General features: G+C 39.2%; 2 protein-coding genes across 3 annotated transcripts in view; both read right to left on the reverse strand.

The window, feature by feature from the left end:
* LOC146473369 (uncharacterized) overlaps positions 1 to 7,170 on the reverse strand; it is a 31,047-nt gene extending 23,877 nt beyond the window's left edge. The window contains exons 1-6 of the mRNA XM_085118596.1: positions 6,963 to 7,170; positions 6,829 to 6,882; positions 4,629 to 4,778; positions 4,068 to 4,265; positions 3,719 to 3,842; positions 2,790 to 3,064 (exon numbers count right to left, since the gene is read on the reverse strand). Coding sequence (XP_084974722.1) covers positions 2,790 to 3,064; positions 3,719 to 3,842; positions 4,068 to 4,265; positions 4,629 to 4,778; positions 6,829 to 6,882; positions 6,963 to 7,046 — 885 coding nt within the window. The 5' untranslated portion in view covers positions 7,047 to 7,170. The remainder of the gene's footprint in view (positions 1 to 2,789; positions 3,065 to 3,718; positions 3,843 to 4,067; positions 4,266 to 4,628; positions 4,779 to 6,828; positions 6,883 to 6,962) is intronic.
* Positions 7,171 to 8,246: 1,076 nt separating this feature from the next.
* LOC146473370 (uncharacterized) overlaps positions 8,247 to 22,552 on the reverse strand; it is a 29,281-nt gene continuing 14,975 nt past the window's right edge. For both annotated transcript variants that reach the window (XM_085118599.1, XM_085118598.1), the window contains exons 11-25: positions 21,524 to 21,558; positions 20,733 to 20,847; positions 20,112 to 20,148; positions 19,606 to 19,700; positions 18,207 to 18,532; positions 18,073 to 18,124; positions 17,378 to 17,439; positions 16,244 to 16,320; positions 15,309 to 15,374; positions 15,008 to 15,104; positions 14,218 to 14,260; positions 14,005 to 14,084; positions 12,472 to 12,549; positions 11,783 to 11,860; positions 8,247 to 10,936 (exon numbers count right to left, since the gene is read on the reverse strand). In XM_085118599.1, the coding sequence (XP_084974725.1) occupies positions 10,826 to 10,936; positions 11,783 to 11,860; positions 12,472 to 12,549; positions 14,005 to 14,084; positions 14,218 to 14,260; positions 15,008 to 15,104; positions 15,309 to 15,374; positions 16,244 to 16,320; positions 17,378 to 17,439; positions 18,073 to 18,124; positions 18,207 to 18,532; positions 19,606 to 19,700; positions 20,112 to 20,148; positions 20,733 to 20,847; positions 21,524 to 21,558 (1,352 nt within the window). In that variant the 3' untranslated portion in view covers positions 8,247 to 10,825. The remainder of the gene's footprint in view (positions 10,937 to 11,782; positions 11,861 to 12,471; positions 12,550 to 14,004; positions 14,085 to 14,217; positions 14,261 to 15,007; positions 15,105 to 15,308; positions 15,375 to 16,243; positions 16,321 to 17,377; positions 17,440 to 18,072; positions 18,125 to 18,206; positions 18,533 to 19,605; positions 19,701 to 20,111; positions 20,149 to 20,732; positions 20,848 to 21,523; positions 21,559 to 22,552) is intronic.

Raw genomic sequence — 22,552 nt, forward strand, 5'->3', positions numbered from 1 at the left:
CGTCGAGCGCATGTACCTAAACCGCGGAACGCCTTGGAAGTGGCTGGCGGTATTTTGCTGTTACCTTCAAAATATTTATATTGTAAAGGAAGGAAAGAGTCGCTCAAGGTGTGTCTTTTATTTCCTGCAGCTTCCCTTGCTATCCCAGAAGCTTTTGTCTTGAATAGCTAACTTAATTCGTAAAATTGATTTGTTTTGTTTGCCGGCAGTCCTTTGAAGTCCTTTTGGTTTGCAGAAACACATCACGCATTCTGAAAAACAACGTAGAAAACGAAAAATAATTTACAGCTGCCATAATTGTAATCTCCTTTGCAGCTTTTTAACGACACCGTTTGAGCGTCACTGAGGGATTTATTTGAGCACCGCAGCACGTAATAATGTTTGAAGGCTAAAATAAGTTTAATTTTTTTTTTAACCATTACATGTAAATGTGCACGCGCTGAAAACGGTTTATAGTTACACCGGAACAACTCCATATGTACGTCAGTTTTCAGCCGTGAATCGATCGTTTTCCATCCTGTGGGAATTCAAGTAATGTATGTCAATCATTTTATTATTATACTTACGTTTGGGACACTCATGGAGAATATATAAATCTCGCCGCTTTCTCGCCAGAATTTTTGTACGGGACGGTGTCACTGGTGCAAGCCTCTCCTCCTCCCCCTCCAGTACCTACTTCGCAACTTCACCCGGCCCGTCACGGGACAGTTTTCCACTTTAAAAACGCGATGCACGGCTTCAGTGGGTACTTTCTTCTGTTCCAACACTGCTCGTAATCGTTTATCACTAACCATCACAACATGAGAAAGAGCGTGCCGCCGAAAGCGAACAAAATTGTACAACTCTCAAAGTTGCTTTTGAGTGAAAAGCAGAAGACGTGTTGTAGTTTATGGGGAAAGAGCTCGGCTTTAGGGCGCGGAAAACGGCGGCTAGGGTAAGTAAAACGCTCTACTGTGCTTGTAAACTTATATTTTAACCGTGGATTTGACGATATTGATTAGACAATAAAAGTCTTCGAAAATGCCCGGAGCAAAAGCATATCGTTTGATAGTACACTAACAAATTATTCCCGCTATTATTATATTTGAGCTTGATTCGCGGCAAGTGATCGCATTTTGGCGCCAAACGAAAATTGGCTTGAGCGTTTTGTTCGGCGATATCCGGCCTCTCTCGTGTTTCAAAAAAACAACTGTTGTATAATAAAATCATTTGGCGCTCCTTGTTCTATTCGAAACGCAGATAAATGTCAATTGAGCAAATGAACCGTCAGAATGAAGTTCGTTTTTGGATACCGCCGATATCTTCCGTTTATCCCAAGAGTTTATTCGGCTGTCTGACGGCCCTTCAAACTTAACGTTCCCTTAATTATATATTTCGTTAAAAGCAAGCAACTGAGTCGTGACTTGCAGCGTTCAAAGGAGGGTAGACACTTCATTTAGCATGTTTTACCGTCCTATGGCTTAAATATTGGTGATTAGATCTGAGGTTACGTACTAACGGAAAACCTGTTACTCTGTTAGCGACTAACATTCCCCTTATTGGCTGACGATGGCTTAGACGTTCAGGTGTTTATCTGTCAATAGTAATTGATAATTTCTCCGAACAAAGACATGTGGTATAATCGCATATCCTGCTGCAAATAGACAACAATTTGGAATCTTTTTCTGCCAGACTCACTATAATCTTCTTCACCCATTTTCAGTTCTTCATTCCAAATAAACGTCACAGAGTAATCGTTACACGGAAATGCCCAGTTAATGCGACAAAACTTGATTATTCTCCACTCATGTTAGGCATTATCTTGTCACTAGATAATTGCGTGCAGGAATGTTTACAATGTAGAAGCCCCTTACAAGAGGTCTTTCTTTGAACCTTGTCCGTAGCCGTGCCATGTTGTCGCTATTGCCGTTTGTTTCTACTTCAAAGAGGCAGATACATCTAATGCTGGAGAACATTAAACGATCCTGACTTCTCTGTTGCCGTGTCTTTTTGTGACAATCGTTTTTTTGTGAGTGAGAAAAGATTTCTTTAATATTTTATATTGGAAAAGACTAAACAAACAAGCCTGTTGCCGTATCTTTTTGACGCGATCATTCCATTGTTAGTGGAAAAAGATTTCTTCACAAGGGCGACTTTATTTTCTATTCAGTGGAGAAGTAGAATCTAATTCTTAGTGGAGAAGATGAAGCAAACATACTCATCGCAATTCAATTTTGAGCAACACCTTATCCTTAAGACATTTTGCCTTTTGTATTGTTAAACATTTACAATGAATACAACATCTGAAGAGAATTGGACTATTTTTCCCGAAAATCTCATGTATTTGGGAGAGCAATTTTAGGTGTGCTGGTGCCCTCTAGCAGACTTTGAATTTTGTAAGCTTTATTGTAGCCACAAATAACGATGTGTTGTAACGAGCAGTTGTTATTGGTGGAACTGACTAATATTATCGGCTAACACTTGAGTTGTTATTTGTGTTATCCTGTTATTGAATAACAAAACTCTCATTGGCTCTAACAGTCTTGTTAGCGGATAACATTATCACATCTGGAAGCTATGGAAGAGCATGAACCTGATTGGCTCTAACACCGGATAACAGGCGATAACCACTAACACCAATTAGTCCCAATTATATTGAACAAGTACCAATTATACTGAACATGTGTTTATTATAAATTGGATTTCTGTAGCAGTCCGCCCAATTGAGGGGTTGGGAGGTTATGGTTTAATATCACTTAGTCTTTACAGAAGCACTGAGTGTAGTAAGTTATGAAGAACAATTTTCTTACTTCAGTTACTTGCAAACTAGCTGGGGATGCAATGGCATTTTCCTCCAAATTAGCATTATCACTGGTTGAAGAAGGTGACAGAGCTCTGACAGTGGCCTCTGATTCAGTTGAGCACTTAACAGTGGAAGTGTCAAGTTTGTAGTGTGAACAGAAGTCCTGGAGTCCAGCCACTCTTGAGGCTGTTAATTGTGGTATTGCAGATGCAAATGATGCAAACAGCGGTGACACAGGTGCAACAACCAAAGTGACTAGGCTGTCAGTCTCTTCATCAGCACCTACAATTATTTAACAATAAATTATTGTGAATGCTTGATTAAGTAATATTAATTTTTTTGGTAACAAATGTATTTAATATTAAGATGCAAACTCAGACGAGCCAGCTCTTGCAATGCCAAATTTTATATGGATATGGATATGGATATATAGTTAACTGTGCAGGCACCATACAGATTGCCACTAGACAATTAAATTTTTTTGCCATAATTTTCCAAATGGGCATTCCGAATGTTAGAAATGTGGGAAGCAATTGTCACAATTTGTTGCAAAAGAACATTAACATTTGATTTAGAGATCCCTTCTTCCTTTAGTTAGTATTCTGCACTGTATTGTTCCAGAAAATACCCTACCTTACCCCCTGGCAAATGTTTTGGTTTGAGCCCCCCCCCCCCCCCCCTCCCCCACCCTCTGGAAATTCCAGTTTTGTATCTTATTAATGACCTCTCATGGGGTAGGGACTGATATTTTAAATGAAAGAGGAAAGTAACTGCCATTCAAATCAGGGGAAAACTGTTAAATTTAACAATATAACACTGAAATGCAGCTTTTAAACTCCAGCGAACTGATTTATTTGTAAATAATTTAAAGACTTGGAATCATATTCAGATTTTATTGTTATTCTACACATAATAATTTATTGTTCATAGACATACCATTGTCAGTGTCTATTGAAGACAACAAAAAACAGGACCACAGTGCTCCTTCTGCTGAAATGATTCGATCACTGAATGAACTCATAAACCATGCTTCTGGTGTTGGCTCTTCAGATATCTCCCACTGTCTGCATAGGTTAAATAAGGTGAAATTGAGCCATGAATTTTGTAGTTTTCATAACAAGTAACAAGGTCTAAATAATCCCTCATACTATGGGAACAGCTGCAGCAGTCAATAGTAAATGCAAGCATTGTTGCCAAGCAACATAACAAATTAAAAATAATATCATTTCAGATCAATCAATCCACTCCAAAAGTGAATGAATGCACATCTTAATGCAACTGTCACTTGCCTCGAATAAACTGCATTTGCTTCTTCCCCAAACATTGCTCGAATTTGTTGTACAGCCCTTGTGATGATACTGGAGCAATGAAATGAGACTGATATGTCATCATGATTGGTTGCCATGGAAACCTTTGACGCAATCTTTACCGTTGGATCCCAATTCATCAATAGACCAGGTTGTTTTAGGATATTTATCACCTCCTATCAAAGATAATGGTATTATTTTCAAGAAAGGTAATAAATTGATTAAAAATTTTAGGCCTGTAAAGCATGCAAGCACACTTGGCTCACCTGGCGATTATATTAATTAAATTTTGTCCAATCAAAGATTGAAAGCTATCACAACAAAAATTACCCTTTTTAGCCCTACTTGTGATGAATATCTATTTTCCTCTTACAATGTCGCTAACTGATCAAGCATTAAAGTCATGAGAAGGAATGTATGATTTCCAAAGATGTCAACTGCATCAGTACCATAAGAAATAATTATACTGAGAGAGCAGTAACGAGACTGCACATAATGATGTTCTTAAAGGGTGAGGGATTATACCATTAGCTCTATACCTGCTGGGATGCTGGGATAATTCCACTACATGCATAAATTGTTTCTGGCATCCAAGACGGTGAACTGCTACACATATTCTTTTGCCATACTCGCAATCCACTGTCCACTGTTTTAAGCTGCCATCCATTAAAGTAGGTGGGAGGAACATGCTAGAAAACAGAAACGGAATGAAATAATAAAGAAGTTTAACCTGATTCCTGGTGGGCTTACATCTTAGTATTTTTAGTGGGGTTGTGCCTGACTGTAGTTTTGACAAAAAAAGTGCACTTTTTCTAATACCTGTTTTCAGACCTCTCACCCCCACCCATTCCCAGAGCTGATCTCTGCAAATTACCTCCTGTTTGCATGATCAGGCTTTCAAACCAACATGGTTTAAACATAAATCACCAGTTTTCAGACCAAAATGCTCAAAAATCAATTAACCTCTTGGGGTGATACATATACCTTACAACTCATGTAAGGGAGAAAACCCGGGGGAGGGGGGGTACTTGGGTTCAGTTTTGTTGTGTATGTGCCGCTGGCCTCTCAGAGCCCCTGCCCCATTATAGTCTATTTTGTGGGCTGAGTTAAGGACGGTGCCTACTATTGTTACTGCGCATACGTTCTGCGCATCGCGAGATACTCAGGTTTCCTATGGGTGGTGCCGACTAATACAGGAATATTTTTGCGAGGTTTAAAACTATACGGAAAAAGCAGAACTTACCAAATGCCTTTGGTATCTCAAAAGAAAATTGGGGGTAACCATGCATTTTTCAGAGAAAATTAAGCTTCAATTTAGGAAAAAATCCCATACATTGCTTTATATTTTGGTGCTTTTTAGAGATATTGTTGCTTTATTATCTCTGAAAAATGCGTGGTTACCCCCAATCTTCTTTTTGGATTCCAATAGGCCTTGCTAAGATCTGCTTTTCCCGCATAGTCATAAACCGCACAAAAATACTTCGGCATTAGTAGGCACCGTCCTTAATAGACCCCATCTTAGTCACTTTTTGGGAAAATGTAATTTTTCGCGATCCCAACTAAGTCACTTTCTATTTATGCATCTACTTTCAAGAACGGAATATAATGCGAGGTGATTGTTACATTTAATAAACAACAACTTTCTGAACTTTTTAACCGAAACCATTTTGAATCCCTACTTAATAGAATTTTCTTAACCCAAAATTCCGAAAATGTGTGACCCCATTCTAGTAACTCTATTGAAAATGCAACCCCATTCCAGTCAATCCTGCCGTGAAAATGCGACCCCATCCAGCGGCACATCCCCATTAGCCTCTTATAAGGAAGTACCCCCCCCCCCTGGGGGAGAAAATCAGATGAAATACTGGAAACTGAAAATGGCCCTAAAAATACTAGGCTTTCAACTGACTAATTATAATCTCATTTGCTTGAAATGGGTGGGGGAGAAAGGGTGTGGGGGCTCTCTGTCCTGAACAGGGTAAATAATTTTATTTAGTCTACCTTAAACATGCAGGGTCTGATCAAATCTGATCTTTTGTCCCAAACAGGGCATGGTTGCATGTTTGTTGTTGTAAAGTATATATTTGTTTTTCACTATTTAGCAAATCTGAGATCTGAGATGTGTGCGAGCTGGTCTTTGGAGGTCATCATTCAACATAAGATTATTTTCAGGACAAGACATTGATGTGATTATTTATGGTATCCATTAATTCCAGCCAATTAGCATTTTGTCCCGTGACCTAAACAGGCTCATAAAATTGAGGGACTGTTCTGCTACAAAGGGTTAGGTATGTTGGAATGGATTTGTTTGTCCTACAAACCCCCAATGAAACGCAGCCCTTAATACCCAAACGAAAGTCAAGTACCCCTTCCCCTAACGCACCCCTTGAGACACACCTAGATCATTGTGCAAAAACAGTCACATGCCACGACCAAGTTGCACGTCTTTTCACGTTTCTTTTTTAAGACAAAGTTTAAATATTTCGTCGAAATTCATTTATATTTTCTGCTGAATTTTAACTTGCACTTACTAGCTAAGTCCAGCTTACTTCGTTTTTCGATTCCTGACCATTGTATAAAAGATCGTAAGTGCGTAATGGTAATTTATGGTAATGAGCATGCATGAGACAAGGGAACATTACATCACACCGAAAGCCAAACACAACCAGTCAAATTGAACGCTGGACATTTAAAAATACAACCTCAATTAATTTTAGAAGCACATGCACACTTGCTAACCTTCTTTAGGTATTTTATTTTCGTCCTTACGGGAGTTGAATCTATCAGTTCTTCCTGTAAATAAAGTAACATACACATTAGCAAAATTCAACTTCGTTAATCTTTACAGCCAGCAAATCGGTTTTGCTTCTCACCTTGCGAAAGAATAGTGCATAGCTGAAAAATGCAACTACTGCGCTGATAAACAACAAATATAATAGCCACAACAGAGAAAACATTGCCTCTCAATGCAGAATTCGTCTTAGTAAAACAGTGTTCATCTGGCCTTGTGACCATGGGCATGCATGTGCTATGTCATATTACTGCTCAAATTTTTAGAAAACATTGGACTTTCAGTATAAAGGTCACTGAAGGTGATTCTGTGAGCCCACAGGCATTTCTGCAGTGGAGCGGAAGTTAATATTAATACGAATTTCAGCCTTTTCCGGTTCTCTCCGATCCGGCCGGAACCTGCCAAGTTTGGTGATGGATAAAACACGATAGTTCGGGGAAAAGTTTCTTTAATAGATCCATACTTAATTACGCATTCAATTCCTTTCCGCAGACACAGAATAAATATACGTGTATTGGGAAAGTATAGCGGCTCTCATTCCCCCATGCCCAGCCGAGTCAAATTCTAACCTCGTGAGGTTGAAAGTTCAACTTACGTCAAAATACGGGGCTTCTAATATTTAGTAAACTTTGAACCCGAAAGAGTGGTTACGAAGAGGTTGTTGAAACATCAGAGGCCGAATGAAGGGTGCCGTGCGTTTCAGGAGAGAAAACCAAGCACCGGGCCCAGGGGCCCGTTTCTCGAAGGTCCCGGTAACTTTATGCCGATAAGTGTCTTTGGTGATAAATGTTTCTTAACAGAAGTCAATTTTTGTTAGCTTTGAATACTAAATTTTAAAATTTTATAATTCTGTGAAAACATTGGCCAAGTACCATGTCTGTAATCACTGTGTAATCGGCGAAAAAACATTTAAAATATACTTATCGGGCCCTGTAAGTTACCGGGCCTTTCGAGAAACGGGCCCCAAGAGCAAGAAGGGGGAGCGGGGTTCCATCGCAAGACCTCAGAAATGGGGTAGATTGCTCGTCGCTTCAGTTAGGCATACAATCTGGTTTTATGGGCGTGGATCCAATTTGTAACAAAATGAAAAATAATTGACTGAGTGCTCTTTGCAACTCAATTCAAGTTTAGGAGAAAAAGTGTCGTGAACGTCCACCACCTTCAGTTTAATAGCCTTAAAGGCAACTGCGACAAGACTTTCATTTCGGGATATTGGAGGATTCTTGTAAAAAAAAACTCTTTTGTACAAAACAGATCCTTGAAATAACTTGCGAAATTGAAGGATCGTTGAAGATTGCATCCTTAAAACAGTCCTATCAGGATCCTTACCAGACAGCCTTACAAATCACTCACAAATAACACCATACTAGAATAAGAACGTATTTAATTAACACCGCCTAAAATTAATATCTCTTATATTGCAAATTATTTTTTAAATTCAACAAAACAGCATTAAATATACCTAAAGATAGCAGATTTCCAGGTTTTAATTGCAGCAAGAAAGTATATGTTATTGTATTTGTGTATTTGTGGGATTTAACCGCGACAATAATTTTCTAATTACAAAAGCGCTTTACCCTCTCACTACAATAGTCCAAGTTGTACACCGCGGTTTTTGAATCTTACAATGAAATCCTCGCGTACGACCTTCCAGTGACAGTTATCAAGGAGTGCTTTTGTTTGTTTTTACATTCAAAAATAAAGAAATAATCTTTTATCAGTAATTTATAAACTAGCCTAGGCCCTCTTAGAGGGAAAGGCTCAATTTAATTGGAAATAACTATTCTATGAATTGGTCAACAAGTACGCCCTTTTCCACCCCAAACATGGCAAACGAAAGCCCGGCCGCCCAAAGCTGATGTTTCATCAGTACATTGCCAGCTTAATCAGCCAGACATACCCACCAACGCCAGAAGAGATTCGAAGCATGGTACACGACCGAAAGGCGTGGAGAAAGCTTTTGACCGATTGCAGTGCAGTTGGCTGATGATGATGATGATGATGATGACTATTCTTCTTCACTGACGATCATTACTATGAGGAAGAACGGTGATCAACTAGCACTTGAGCAACGGACGCGAGAGAAGTCTAACGATGAAGTATTGTAATAAATAACTTTCTCATAGAAAAGTCTCACCTCAAGATAAAAATGACTTGAAAATAAAAAGATAATAACAATCACATTAATTCACATATCCCCCCCCCCCCCCCCCACCTTTTCTTTAAATCTTATTTCTTTTACAACAAAAATCATTACCAAACCACCGTATATAGAAAAGATTGGGACAGGAGCCCATGTAATGGGCTCCTGATATAGCCTACCACGCAGTCGTTTATAGGGGACTCGTATTACCTGCTTCGTTGTGGGGAGGAGGTAATACGAGTCCGCTGAAAACGACTGCGTGGGAGGCTACTCCTGATAGGGATAAATCGCGAAGCAATTAACCAACTTGAACAATAGCAAATGCATTACAATCTTTGATTAAACGTTACACCAAGGTTTATGTTTGGCTCGCTTCAAAGAACATACTTTGAATCCTTAGTCATACTCTGTCAGTTCCATGATCCAAAACATAGGTCATAGGAATTGAAAGAAATTCACATTATCTGCAAACATTACAGCGGTTTCCAATTGAGCGTCGTAAAACCAAAATGAACCGATCAGAACTCGGAGCAAATACGTGTAACCGGCGTAAGGCGCGCGAAAACGCAGGTTTCGATTAGTTTTCAATTTGGCTTTCCATCGGTTGAAAACAGAAACGGCGCGAATACTGTTGGCCAATCACAGAGTGCAGCAAAGAAAAACCAAAAGTAAGCCCATCAGGCCCTTTGCGAGTTGCTGTGAACCTCATTATGAAAGCGAGGTTAAGTGAAAAGCTTCTCAGATGAAAATTAGTTCTGTTTGCATATGAATGAAAACTAATTTTCATAATAAAAACATTGCACTTAGCCTCGCTTTCATAATGAGGTTCGAACACTTGAGTTCGACACTCAAGTGAAAACCGCTCTACTAAACTATAAAGGTTAATAAACTATTTGGTTAACTTGAACTTAGATTGCATTTGATTGGACTTATTTTGAAAAATACCAGCACGCAGAATGAACACAAATCCCCGATACCCAACACTTAGATAAGAGTGTTTTAATTCGATTGAGTGTATTCTGTGATAAAAACAAAGACTACACGAAGTAGTCCTAAGATACCTGGGCTATAGCGATGTTTACTGTCCACAAACATTGTTTTTGTTGTTCGAATGTGCCAAGTATCAAACAAAAGAACTCTTTGTTTCAACAGCCAATACGTCTCTGGTTCAGTGGCACATAATAGAAAGATTAAGAATACGTTTACGGCAAACAGCAAACGGCAGTAATGACCACGTGACCATGTTTATCCTTCATTTCCCGCTCGCTGTTTACAGTTTCTCAGTAAAATTGAGTAGTTTTGTGTTAGCATCAAGGGTCAGAATTATTTTGCACTATTCTCTTCTATGTTCTAATTTTTAAAAGAAAACATAAACGTGAATCTCTCGTTCGTCGTTTGCCGTGATCTAAACCTCTCTAACATCAATAAGTGACGTAACGCAAAACATCACTTTAGAGGGTCCAAATCCCCGATTGAAACCGGACGCAATAAAGTCCCTCCGCTTGTCAATTTGGAGGTAAAATGCCACGTGTCCGTGTTTATACGATCTGCTGATTTCTCAGGGGTTGTTCACCATTTAAAAAAAAATCCGGAAATTCCGATTTGGGTGTAAACGAACACGACTTTTTGCAGTCACCCAAGCTAGTGGAAAATTTCAGGCCTTTGACTCTCACAACCGTGCGAGAGATGTCAAACAAAAATGAGAGTTTCTTGGGGTAAATGGAACGCTTTCTACTAGGACGAAAATTATCAACCGAAATTTCCGGAATTTTGCGGTAGATGGAAAACAACGAGGAGTCCGATTATTTATTTTCAAGTTTCTCTAAGTTGTCTCTGAGATAAGCGATACAAAGAGGCTGACGGCGAGCTATGAGGTTTACCAGCCTGGTGGGAACAGGTCCTCCAAAGTCAACCTACGGGGAGAGAGGAAAACTGTTCTTTAACCAACTAAAATTGTACACAAGAAAATGCTACTGCCATAACAACGGCTGTAAGAACTTGAGCATATCCGATGAGCCAAAGACAAAAATGGTGCATATCTGTGTAGAAGCTAAGAAAGAGATTGTATTTGTCACGTCACGAGCACGAGAAAAGAAAAAACCGAGAGCCACTGGGACGGACAATTTTTTGTACGCCCTCTTCAAGATGGCGGATACTATAAATCACACTTAGCAACATTTTTAAGTTAGAAAAAGAGATTACCTCCAGAAAAGTCCACCCCTGTTTGTCGGATTCCCAAGCGGGAATCTTACCACTAGACTACCGAAGACTGGCTACCAGAACTTAATTAATTAATATCTTAACCCCAAATATAAAGACTAACTACAAGCTACCTAAGCTACATTAGGCTAACCGAAGAGTGTCATTTTCTTAGTTACCAGTCTGTCACGGTAGGTATCCGCCATTTTGAGGTGAGAGTAAAAATAATTGCCCGGAAAGGGAGTGGAGACCAATCATCCGTACACCAGTCGGGTACTCTAACCAATAGGCTATTGGGAGACTGGTGACGAAACGGACATGCGTAGTGCATACTACTGGGTTCATTAATGACCCTATGCAAGGCAAAACTCTCACATTTATAAGCCGTGAACGTTTGCTTTTTGGAAAAATTCGTTTCGTGTTTGTGTGTGTGCGTGTGTATCGAGGCCGAATTTCAAAATTCAGACTAACTATGAAGTGACCTATCAAGTGTTTAATATATTCACAAGAACCTACGGCGACCCAAGAAAACACATTTGTTTTGTTTCGCCACAAATTACCTGAGAAAGATAAGACACCATAGAATACAGCTGGCCATTTTGTAACACGGGCTCGATTATCCAACCACTGGAGTAAATCTGACAAGAGAAGAATTAAAAGAACATTTTCAGTAAGTTTGTATATTGTGAGTTGGAAATTTGCAAATTTGTATAGCGCATAATTCCATGACGAGATGATCAAATGCACTTACATAATGCGGACACTCTCCAGATCGAATTGGAATTTGGAAATGATGGTTTTTGAGGAGAGGAGAAAATCGGAGTACCTGGAGAAAACCTCTCGGAACAAGGAAGAGCCCAACAACAAACTCAACCCACATATGACGCCGAGTCTGGGAATCGAACCCAGGCCACATTGGTGGGAGGCGAGTGCTCTCACCACTGGGCCATCCCAGGTTTCCCCAGATCTAACGTACATGTGCGCACGCACAGGCAAATAAAAAGTCGGTAGGACTCTAGCTAAAACACGACAATACTCCCTTACTTATTCTCAGGAACGATAGAGAGAAGCGAACGCGAAATTCGTCTCCCTTGCTGTTCTCAGTAGAGATAAGCCAGCGCGAAATTCGTCTACTCGTGGGTGGCGAGTTTTATCCTCGTTCACTCGCGTGTTTTGTTCACACTATTATCCCTGAGAGAAATAAGAAAACAACACTTTACTTGTCGTCTACATCACAGCCGAACCTTACCTTTCCTCTTACGATTTCTTTGGTGGGAGGCAATTCTGGTACGTCAACTGAAACTCCAGCTACAATGTATCTCTCAGGCTGCAACGGTAACAAATACAGTTCCAGAGCGTTTACTTTAGAAATATCACAATAAATAATCATTGTTTAATACTTTAATGATTTAATCCTAAATCACTTTTTACACTTTTTACAGTTTCTTATAAAAAGCATTTCGTGCACTAAACAGTCTAGTTTAGTGCACGAAATGCTTTTTATTAGAAACTTAAAGCCAAATCTTAACGTGCAAATATCAGACTCTATTCGTGCGAAAGTATTTGTGTAATTTTCGCACCCCGTTATGTTAATTTTCGCGCCAAGATCACTTTAAATGATGTAATTTGCATGATCTGTTACTTAGTTCCCTTGACAATGGAGTCATGATCACTCTGAATTGTCGGCTTTTATCGTTCGTTTTTGTTGTTATATGCTTACACGACTATATCCTAAAGAACATCAAACTCGCGAATTATAAGTACTGATATAAAGAAAAGGATCTGTGAATTTCCTTCACCATTTTGGTGAATTATGACCGGCGAATCCTGGGAGGTTAAGCATAGCCGGGGAATCGTGTTTGTTAAACTCAGATGTGCATACTACAGTGAAATCTATATGGATATTATACTTAAGGAAGTAAGTATTTATGCTGTGTTCTCATTTGATCGTGTAATTTCCTTCATCATTGCCTGAACACGAACGAATCATGACGGTCGACTGATGATAACATGCGTCACGGAATCATCCCGGTCTACACACAGCAATGAAATCGGTCATACTCTTGCAATGCTTCTATGCAGTCTTCCTTTCTGTTTATTTACAATTCTAACTGAACCAATATTGAAAGTTACTGGAAAATAGATAGATTTAGAAAAACGTTTACGGGAAACGACAAACGTGAGATTCGCGGTTATGTTTCGTAAAAAATTAGTACACAGATGAAAGTAGTGCAAATAATTCTGGCCTTTGATGCTAACGCAAAACTACTCAAATTTACTGAAAAAGTGAAAACAGGGAGCGGGAAATATAGGGTAAACACGGTCGTGAAACGTTATCATTTCTCACGTTTAACGTTATTCTAAATCTGAAGAGAGGTTAAGAATGACGTTTACGGCAAACGGCAAACGGCGAACGTGAGAAATGACCACGTGGTCATGTTTCTACAACATTTGCCGCTTGCTGTTTTTAGTTGCTCTGTCAAATCGAGTAGTTTTGCGTTAGCATCAAAGGCGAGAATTAGTTTGCACTATTCTCATCTTTGTACTCTTTATTTCAAGAAAACATAAACAAGAATCTCACGTTTGCCGTTTGCCGTAAACGCGATTCTTAACTCTAATTACCAAACTCAACTGCGAAATCAACTATGGTACAAATCTTGTATCGCCACTGCACGGTCCACCATCCTACTCTCTTTGACAATAAAACTTTTGCTTGACCGTGGGAATGTCTGCATATGAGACTTAGGCCATTTGTTTGTGACTTTCATTTAGCGCTACTCACCTCGACTCGCTCTGCCGCCAAAACAACAAAATCGCGCGACTGTTTCACGAAGCATTGCGTCGTTTCGTGATGTAAATAAACTGAAAATATAAAAAAGTAAAACGCAATCAATCAACTGAAAGAGAAGCAATCTGATTAAAATTAATAATACTGCGTTTATAAAAGCAAAGGAAAAAATGAGTGGTGCATGGAACTGTTAAAATCTTTACTTACGTATTTTTGTTTGCTCATCAATTTGCCTGACCATTTTTGTTTCCTGTTAAATGCAAACACAATGCAGATATCAGAGGCGCAGACTCATTTCAAAGGCCTTTATTTGGCAGGCTCCTTCCTATGGTCGCAGGCTCAGGCCGTGCAGCAAACGGAACTTGGAAATGCCTCGTTTAATCTCAAGAGTTATGGCGATCGATTCTTTAGCACAGTTGCCCCTAGGCTGTAGAATGGACGTCCCTTGGATTTAAGATATTGTGTTTTAAACCTCGTCATAAGACTTGCCTTAAAGCCTTTTTAAACTTTAGTTTTTAATTCTTTTTGTTGTATATTTTGACTCTTTTTTGACTTTGTAAAGCGCCATAGAGCTGTAGGGATATGGTGCTATAGAAATGTATTGATCATCATCATCGTCGCCATCAGCAGCACCATCGTCATAATTATTATTATTATTATTATTATTATTATTATTATTATTATTATTATTATAATTATCATCATCATCATCATCATCATCATCATCATTATTATTATTATTATTATGAGGATAAACAGAATGAATGACGAACCAGTAAAAACACAGTTTACGCACTGTGAATGACGTCATAGTGATGACATTACAATTTCTTTTGTTATAAAGACAGCCTTGAGGAGCTGCACTTTTGCCCTCAATGGGCCAACCAGCTCCTTGTTTAAATAACAAATTAGCATGCGCAATAAGAAACGGAGACGATTTCATTGGTAAGAGGGCTGAGTTATAAATGTGGACATTTAGTGTTTGCCGTATTTTTACCTTAAGCATTTTATCGAACACATGACGAGTCGTGTGATTTTTGACCGCTTGCCACACTGTGGGTGGTTTTACTTTGATCATCCCTTTGCCAAGGAAACTACACAGAAAAGCAAAAAAAAAAAACAGTTATATAAAAACTTTGTCCTCAACAGAAAACAAAAGGTTCAAGGTAATAAATAAATAAATAAATAAATAAATAAATAAATAAATAAATAAATAAATAAATAAATAAATGGTAATTTACCACACCGCGGGCAACACACGAACATAAAATGAACTACAGACATGAACATGCACTAACCTGTGAATTTTTTCTCCTGGGTTGATCTTCCTCAGTATCACAACGTCTTTTTCGATGCTATGATAGCTAAAAAGAAGACAAAAGCGAGGATCAGAGAAGACCACTAACCCCACAAACTAGTGATGAGTACCATGGGCGCCGCGTGGACTAAAATTTACAAAAAAAAACCGAAGAGTCCGCCGAATGGGAATTAATCAAAAACTAAATTGATATATTTCAAAAATTATTGCAGGAAATAGCCGTTGAATGTGTAATATATCAAACACGAGACACAGTGTTTCATCACAAATCAAACACCGAGAAGAGAGTTAAAAATACGACGCGTAGCGGAGTATTTTTGACGAACTTCGAGGTTTTTGATATTGTGATGAAACACTGTGATGAGTGTTTGATATAACTTCTCCAACGAACTGATTTTGAAGGGGAAATTAAGGATGTAAAAACGAGGAGTTTTTCATCAGATATCCAAACACGTCACGGTGCATGATTTCCTTTGTCTTTGGTTTTTGAATTGTTAATGTGTTTAGGAAGCATATATAGTAATCGACCTGAATAATGATTATACCAGGGCCAGTATAATTGAGATTATATGAACAGACGAAGGGAGAAAGATAAGGTTGTGAAATTAAATTAGAACAAGTGAAACCGGCAATTTTTTCGACTTGAAAGTGAATACAATCTCGTTCCCAGAGCCCGGGTTACCCTTATCCAGCGGACGCGGGCTCTGGGAACGAGATTGTAGGGAATAATGAATAGGCCATTTCCGAGTTGCTTTGAACCTCATTATGAAAGAGAGCCATACTGCAAAGTTTTTTTTATGAACATCAGTTATCATTCATGTGCAAACTCCATCAAGAACGCGGAACAGTCCTTCCCAGTCATCACACAACATATGCACGGGCACCAACAACATTAACAAGTGACGCATAATTCACCTCCAATCCCTCTCGTTAGAAGCCAGCTCACTCAATTCCTCTGACATTGAAATCTCAACTTTGGAAGCCAACAGGACCTAAACAAACAGAAAATGATGAATTGTAAGCTCAGTGACAACTCTGAATTCTCTTAACAGGTCCTAACAAACCTAATACAGACATGTTGGGAGAATGTTAATAATAAACTGTAAATTAGGGGCACTCAAGGATATTTTCCTTGGAAAATATGAAATAACTTCAAATTTTCGGCGCTGTAAAAGGGCTTAAATATAACCATCAGCGTTGGACACCCTATCAAACAAGGAGTTCGTGGAGAGTTGAACGAGTCATTCGTTGCAAGTGAGATAACTCTCAACGATAGCCGAGAAAAATTTAGGGAATTAAGTTCAAGGTAATCTAAGAAACATGTATGTAACCCTTTAATTCAGTTATAGCTGACTGACAATGTCGTTAATAAACAGTCTTTTATTTTATTTATTCAGTTCACATGACTCCTTGAAACATTTCACGACAGGAGGACTGTTACAACGTGCGGAATTTTCACGACAGAGAATGAATGCCTACTGGTTTTGAAAGACAGATCCAAAAATCTATTAATTGCATTTTTTTATCAGGCTCATCAACAGCCATAACTAACTTGAAAGAACACTCCTTCTAATATTATTACGAAGTTTCTGAGAAACACTGATTCAATGAGAGTGCCCGCGGGTGTGTGAAATGCTGTTGTAGGCCAAACATGTGCAAGAGCTTGAACCCTCAAGTCGCCAGCCTCTCAGCAGCTCTTACTTCGTTTGGCCCTCGTTTTAATTCGCTAGTTTCCCGCCAAAAACGAACTAAACATGACGCGTACCTCAACAATCATTTCGGAGGAGACTGCGGGCTCAAGGACTAGACTTGCTACAAGTCGACCTCGCGAGTTTGGCGAGCGGAGCGAGCATTTTTTAGACCGCGAGCGACAACCTCGCGAGTTTTTTTTTTTTTTTTTTTTTATCAAGGACGTATCACTAAAGGGATTTTTTTTTAACAGCTTTATTGACCATTACACATGTTCCATACAGCAAATTAAACAACCAGAAAGAAATGAAATATATGTGCAAAGTGATTTAAAGTGATAAGGCATATCAGGCATCTTACCTCGCCCAGCAGATTGGCTGCCGCTTGACTGCCAAGAGTTTTAAAATCTATCTGGTGTCTGTCTGCAGTCACAAACAAAATAAGTCGAAGAACAAGTTGAGAAGGACAGAGCCATTCATAAATATCTAGTCTAGACAAAATTCAACAACGATTACAACGAACTTCTGTTTTAACACAGTAAAATTATCAGTTCTTTTTGCGGTTAGTGCCATATGTTGAGGCACTAGTGAAGTATGAAAAGATTGTCTCTTTGCTTCCGAACCGAATAATCTGGTCCCAGTTGTTCGAACTTGTTTCAGTAGATAAGTCGCTATCCTGAGGAGAAAATGTATTGGTTGGAGTACATTTTATCCGCTGGATAACGATTTATCCACTGGAAAAAGTTCTCCGTTCTTTGAAAAACCGGGACCTGGTTAACAGCCACGTATAGAAATTTCCATAAGAATTAATTATCCACAAGATATGAGTGAAGTTTAACTAAGGATTAATAACCTAGACTGCATTGGCCGTGAATTGGTGGTTTCAATTACCGCGAATATCATGTTGATCTGGAACCCAATCCCTCACCTCCAACTCATCCCAAAAACGTCCATCATCAGGCCTTAGATCTTAACGGGAAGTTTTTTCATTATTTCATTTAGTTTTCATTAATCATCCCAAGCATAAAACTAAAATAAAACAATTTTTTCGCTTACCGAGGGGAAGCTGCATAGTGTCGTCTGGTTTTGGAAACATTTCCCCGGAATTCTGTTTCAATAAAAGATGTATTCAATAAAATAAAAATAACTCGACTGAGAAAACAGATTCGGAAAATATACACTTGTCTCACCGCAAGAATACTCGCTTGCAGAGCACCGTTCAATTCCCTAGAGGACTGACTGCTTTCGTCTTCAAAGTGTTTTTCAACTAAGCTCCACTCTAACATGGATTCCTTTTCCTCGCCTTCAGCTGGTTTCGCTGCACGCGGGTGTTGCGCTTCTCTGACTTTCATTAACGCCACCCATAAATCGACGCCTTCCTTTTGGAGCTGTGACATGCCATCACTCTTAGATGCCACATCCGCCTGGTAAAGAGCTTCCAGCTTGTCACGTAAAACCGCGACGGCCTGGGGCTGAGATGACGTCACTCGGTTTACCAGTCGAGCGGGGAGATTTCCTGAACAAGAAGTAAGAACAATTTCGATTAATTATAAATTTCTCATCTTTACTTACTCTCTTTAAATTAACTTCTCAATGTTTCCGTTACAGTATGATCAACAATTATTCCACGAGCGCGAGCTGAATACGAGATGTTATTATTTAACACACTGTAACATTGCCCAAATATGGTCATGGTCCAGTGAATATTCGTCGTCGGTAGTCAACAGATATCCTGCGATATACGTAATTTCGCGTGTCGGGGAGAAAAATGGCAAAACAAAGATCGCCTCCAGCTTTTCTGCAATAAAAGTGTGCTTTGTTATCAATGTGTTGAATAATAAAACAATTATTTTGCTCAATCTTGCCGAATATCCCCTGATTTTAGCCATCTCGACCTACGGCGTCGTCGGCTAAGTATAGGGCGATATTCCGCGCGATTTCGCAGGATAATTGTTAAATAGATAGGCAACGAGGTGCCCTAAATAAACCTTTAACCACCAAGGACGAGTCGAATAACTGTTTTGTTACAAAATAACCGAGAAGTGTTGATAAATCTTGCTTATTTCATTTTGCAAGAACGACCAAATGACGATTTTGGCCCGGTTCAGACGCTTGTACTTCACATGAGCCGATTCGAATTCGAATTTAGACCGACCCAAATTATGAATCCCGGCTGAATTGATTCAAACGCTGAACTTAATTCAGCCGAAATTAATGTACTGAAGCATATTATGACTGAAGAAAATTGCAGATTTGTAATAATTTCTGCATTTGATTCGGCTCATGTAAAGTACGGCGTTTGAATCAAAGCCGGTCCACAGCCGTTATTCCCGGCTGAGCCAGGCGGGAAAACGGCTAAGCCGATTTGAATTTCAATTAGATCGGCCGTTCTGAATTGATTCAGACGCCGTACTTCACATGAACAGAACTTAATTCATTGAATTCGATTTGGCTCATGTGAAGTGCGGCGTTTGAACCGGCGTCTGTTTGTCGTGCATGATATAAGGGCTCGTATACCATGGCCGCTAAGCCAATGAAATTCCTGGAATTGCATTATCCAATGATCTTGTTTTTAATAATTAGCATTACCTTTCAAATCAACCCGTGTTATGTAAGTAACCAGGCAACTGGGAGGATCGGAACTCAGCTCTTTTACAACAAAACCACCAATGATGATTTCACCTCTAAAACAAAAGACAAGCAAAAACTGATGCAACTCCATTCAATGCCGCACAGAAAACTCTTTCTATGGCATCATTTTATTGTAACAGCAACATACAACTAAAACGGAGTGATTTCTCTTTCCTCTCTGTGCGTTAATCTCACCGTAACGGTGCGTTCTTGGATAACTCTTATTTTAACTGTCACGATGCGCTTTTCACTTTGCTCTTTGGCTTGCACGCAAGTTAGCTGGCTTGCTTGCACTCTATCACCTCTCAATCGCTTACCACCCAACCTCGATCCGATAAAAAAAGGAACTTTGAATCGACGTTGCTTAGTATCTGATTGTCGTGCATTTGTAGCTTCCGTTACTTAAGGTATGTTCGCATACCATATCATCTTCTGATAAGAGAATATCAATTAATAAAACCAACCTTACAAGCCCCCTCCGTTCAGGACATTTCTCGTGGTCTACCTGCAAAACACGAAATAAAAGTGGCTTAGGTTTGAGAACAGTTTTATTCCAACAGCCAATCATTACTCAAAAAACTTTAAACTCCAATCCTGGAGAACAGAGTAAAGTAAACAAGTAAAAATCAAATTGGGAATTGCTGACGTCACGTAAGATGAGTTTAACGAATCAACGGCAGTTTTCTATAGTCTATACTCTCACAGACCATAAAATGACGTCATAAAGTCATTGTCCAGTGGAGCAGGATGCGGCTTTACTTTTCGTTGAGAAAGCGCGCACGTTACAACTGACGTCATTTTTATTGTCTGTGGTCTTATAGACAATAGCTACGAACCAATCAGCGTGCAGGAATTTTGACAGTTGATGTAAAATTAGCGTTATTTTATAATCTGAGAAATCGACAATGGCCATTAAGTTTAAAGCTTACATAAACTGATGCAATATTAAAAGGAGATTGAAAGAAATCGAAAGTAATATTCCCCTGCGGCTCGGGTTCACATCAACTTTTGAATTCTGTCAAGTCTCCTCATGATTCCATCGGGTTAGTGACGACAAACGGGGCCAAGAATGTTCCCAGAAATACCTACCGCTTCAAAAACCTGGCAAAACAGACCATCAGCCATCTCCCTGATAACGGCCAAGTTGCAGAACTCACGACCGCTTGCAGGCCATACTGGCTTGAACTCTGTCAGGGTCACCTGAAAACATGTTAGCATTAAAATTAAAGTTAGAGCGGTTTTCAATTGTGTGTAAAAAGTAATTCCGCGTTTGCTTTGGTTTTGCTCTACTGCGCTCTGTGATAGGTTGAAAAAACGCGTGCCATTTTTTTAGCCCCTGGGGATCGAAACCAAAACCAATCGTGACTTGGTCGCACGCGTTTTCCCGCGCTTGGCGCCGGTTACATGTATTTGTTTACAGTTCTGATTGGTTCTTTGCGCTGTTTGCGTCTTTAGTGATTGGCTAAATTAATTATTTTGGTTTTAGTTTTACGACAACCAATTGAAAACCGCTCTAATGAAATCCACTGACATGCAAGCAAACTCTCTTTCCTAGGGAAAAGAACAATGGGGACACAGAGACTCTTTTTGTTTAAATATTAATTTACGAAGATGACTGTATGGAGGCAGTGCACAAGAGGGGTTTGGTTGCTGGACTCCGGAGGTCCCGTTTTCAAATCCCGCTCTGACTGAACGCCACCAAAAAGACAACTGAGATCAAGAAGTGATTCTATTTGTCCTACACCCTTAAAGCTATTAACGCCCGGGTAATGAATTTCAGTTTGAGTATTTCTGGTGTACTTTGTGTGACATCTTTGTGGTGTCATACAAGTATTACTTTATGTCACACAAGACAACTGTGACTGTATCTCATTACCTTCGTAAGTGGGTCATACTCTTCCACAATTTCACCTAAGAAACAAATTTTCAACTTATTGGTAAATGACGCAAATCAGCAAATAAATAATAAAAAAAAAACAACGACTGTTCACAGTTTATTAAGCACAATGAAGACCCAGTTTTCCTATAGACAAACTACAGAAACCGACATTTGACCTTTCGTATACCTCAGTTTGGAAGTATTTCCTTTATCTTTTCTTTCATGAAAGGGGGAGGGGTGTTTATGAGGAGACTTAGAGAGGAGACTTAGAGAGGAGGAGAAGTGGGGGGGGGGGGGGGAGGGGTTCACAGAGCTTTTACGGCACTCAAATTTATTTGTGTCCCTTTCTGTTCACAGCCTATTTTGGCGATCCTTTAGAATACAAATAATTATTAATTTTTTGCTTCCCTTTAGCACACTATGAGGGTTAAAAAAATGCTTCTTTTGGGCGGAGCCCCCCACACAGTCCATGATGGAGAGTGACCACCCCCTTTCCCAGACGTGCGACTCAAAATTGTGAATGACTGAATTAATCACTTTACACTGATACAGTCAAGCTATTAGGACTTTAAAAATAAAACCATATAACTATCTAGAATAAATTGTAAGTACTAATTCTATTACTTTACATTAAAAATTCTCTGAAATAACTAACTACATATTAAAATGTAAATAATAGCCAGTCGTTGGACTGTTGTCCTTAACTTAGCGCGTTTGCGAACATTTCCATCAGTGACTATTCAACCCAGTTCGTGAACGGCAGACATGGCCATATACTAGTAATATTTAATCAGAGATTGGGGAGTGCATTCGATGATCTCAATCCCAGGCTCTTTCTACTTTGCCAAGTTGGTCATGATGTCATCCGCCTCTGAAAAATCTGCGGGACGTCAGATCAGCGTCCCAAGATCCATTCATTCTTTTCTTGATTGTCCCATACAATCTCAACTCCAAATGCAATTAAGAGTGCATTCTTTCTATGTCGAACGCAATTGTATGGATGGTACTAATAGTTTTTAGTAGTAA

This window comes from Pavona decussata, unplaced genomic scaffold (assembly GCF_977016875.1).
Source record: "Pavona decussata unplaced genomic scaffold, jaPavDecu1.1 SCAFFOLD_94, whole genome shotgun sequence".
Taxonomy (NCBI): domain Eukaryota; kingdom Metazoa; phylum Cnidaria; class Anthozoa; order Scleractinia; family Agariciidae; genus Pavona; species Pavona decussata.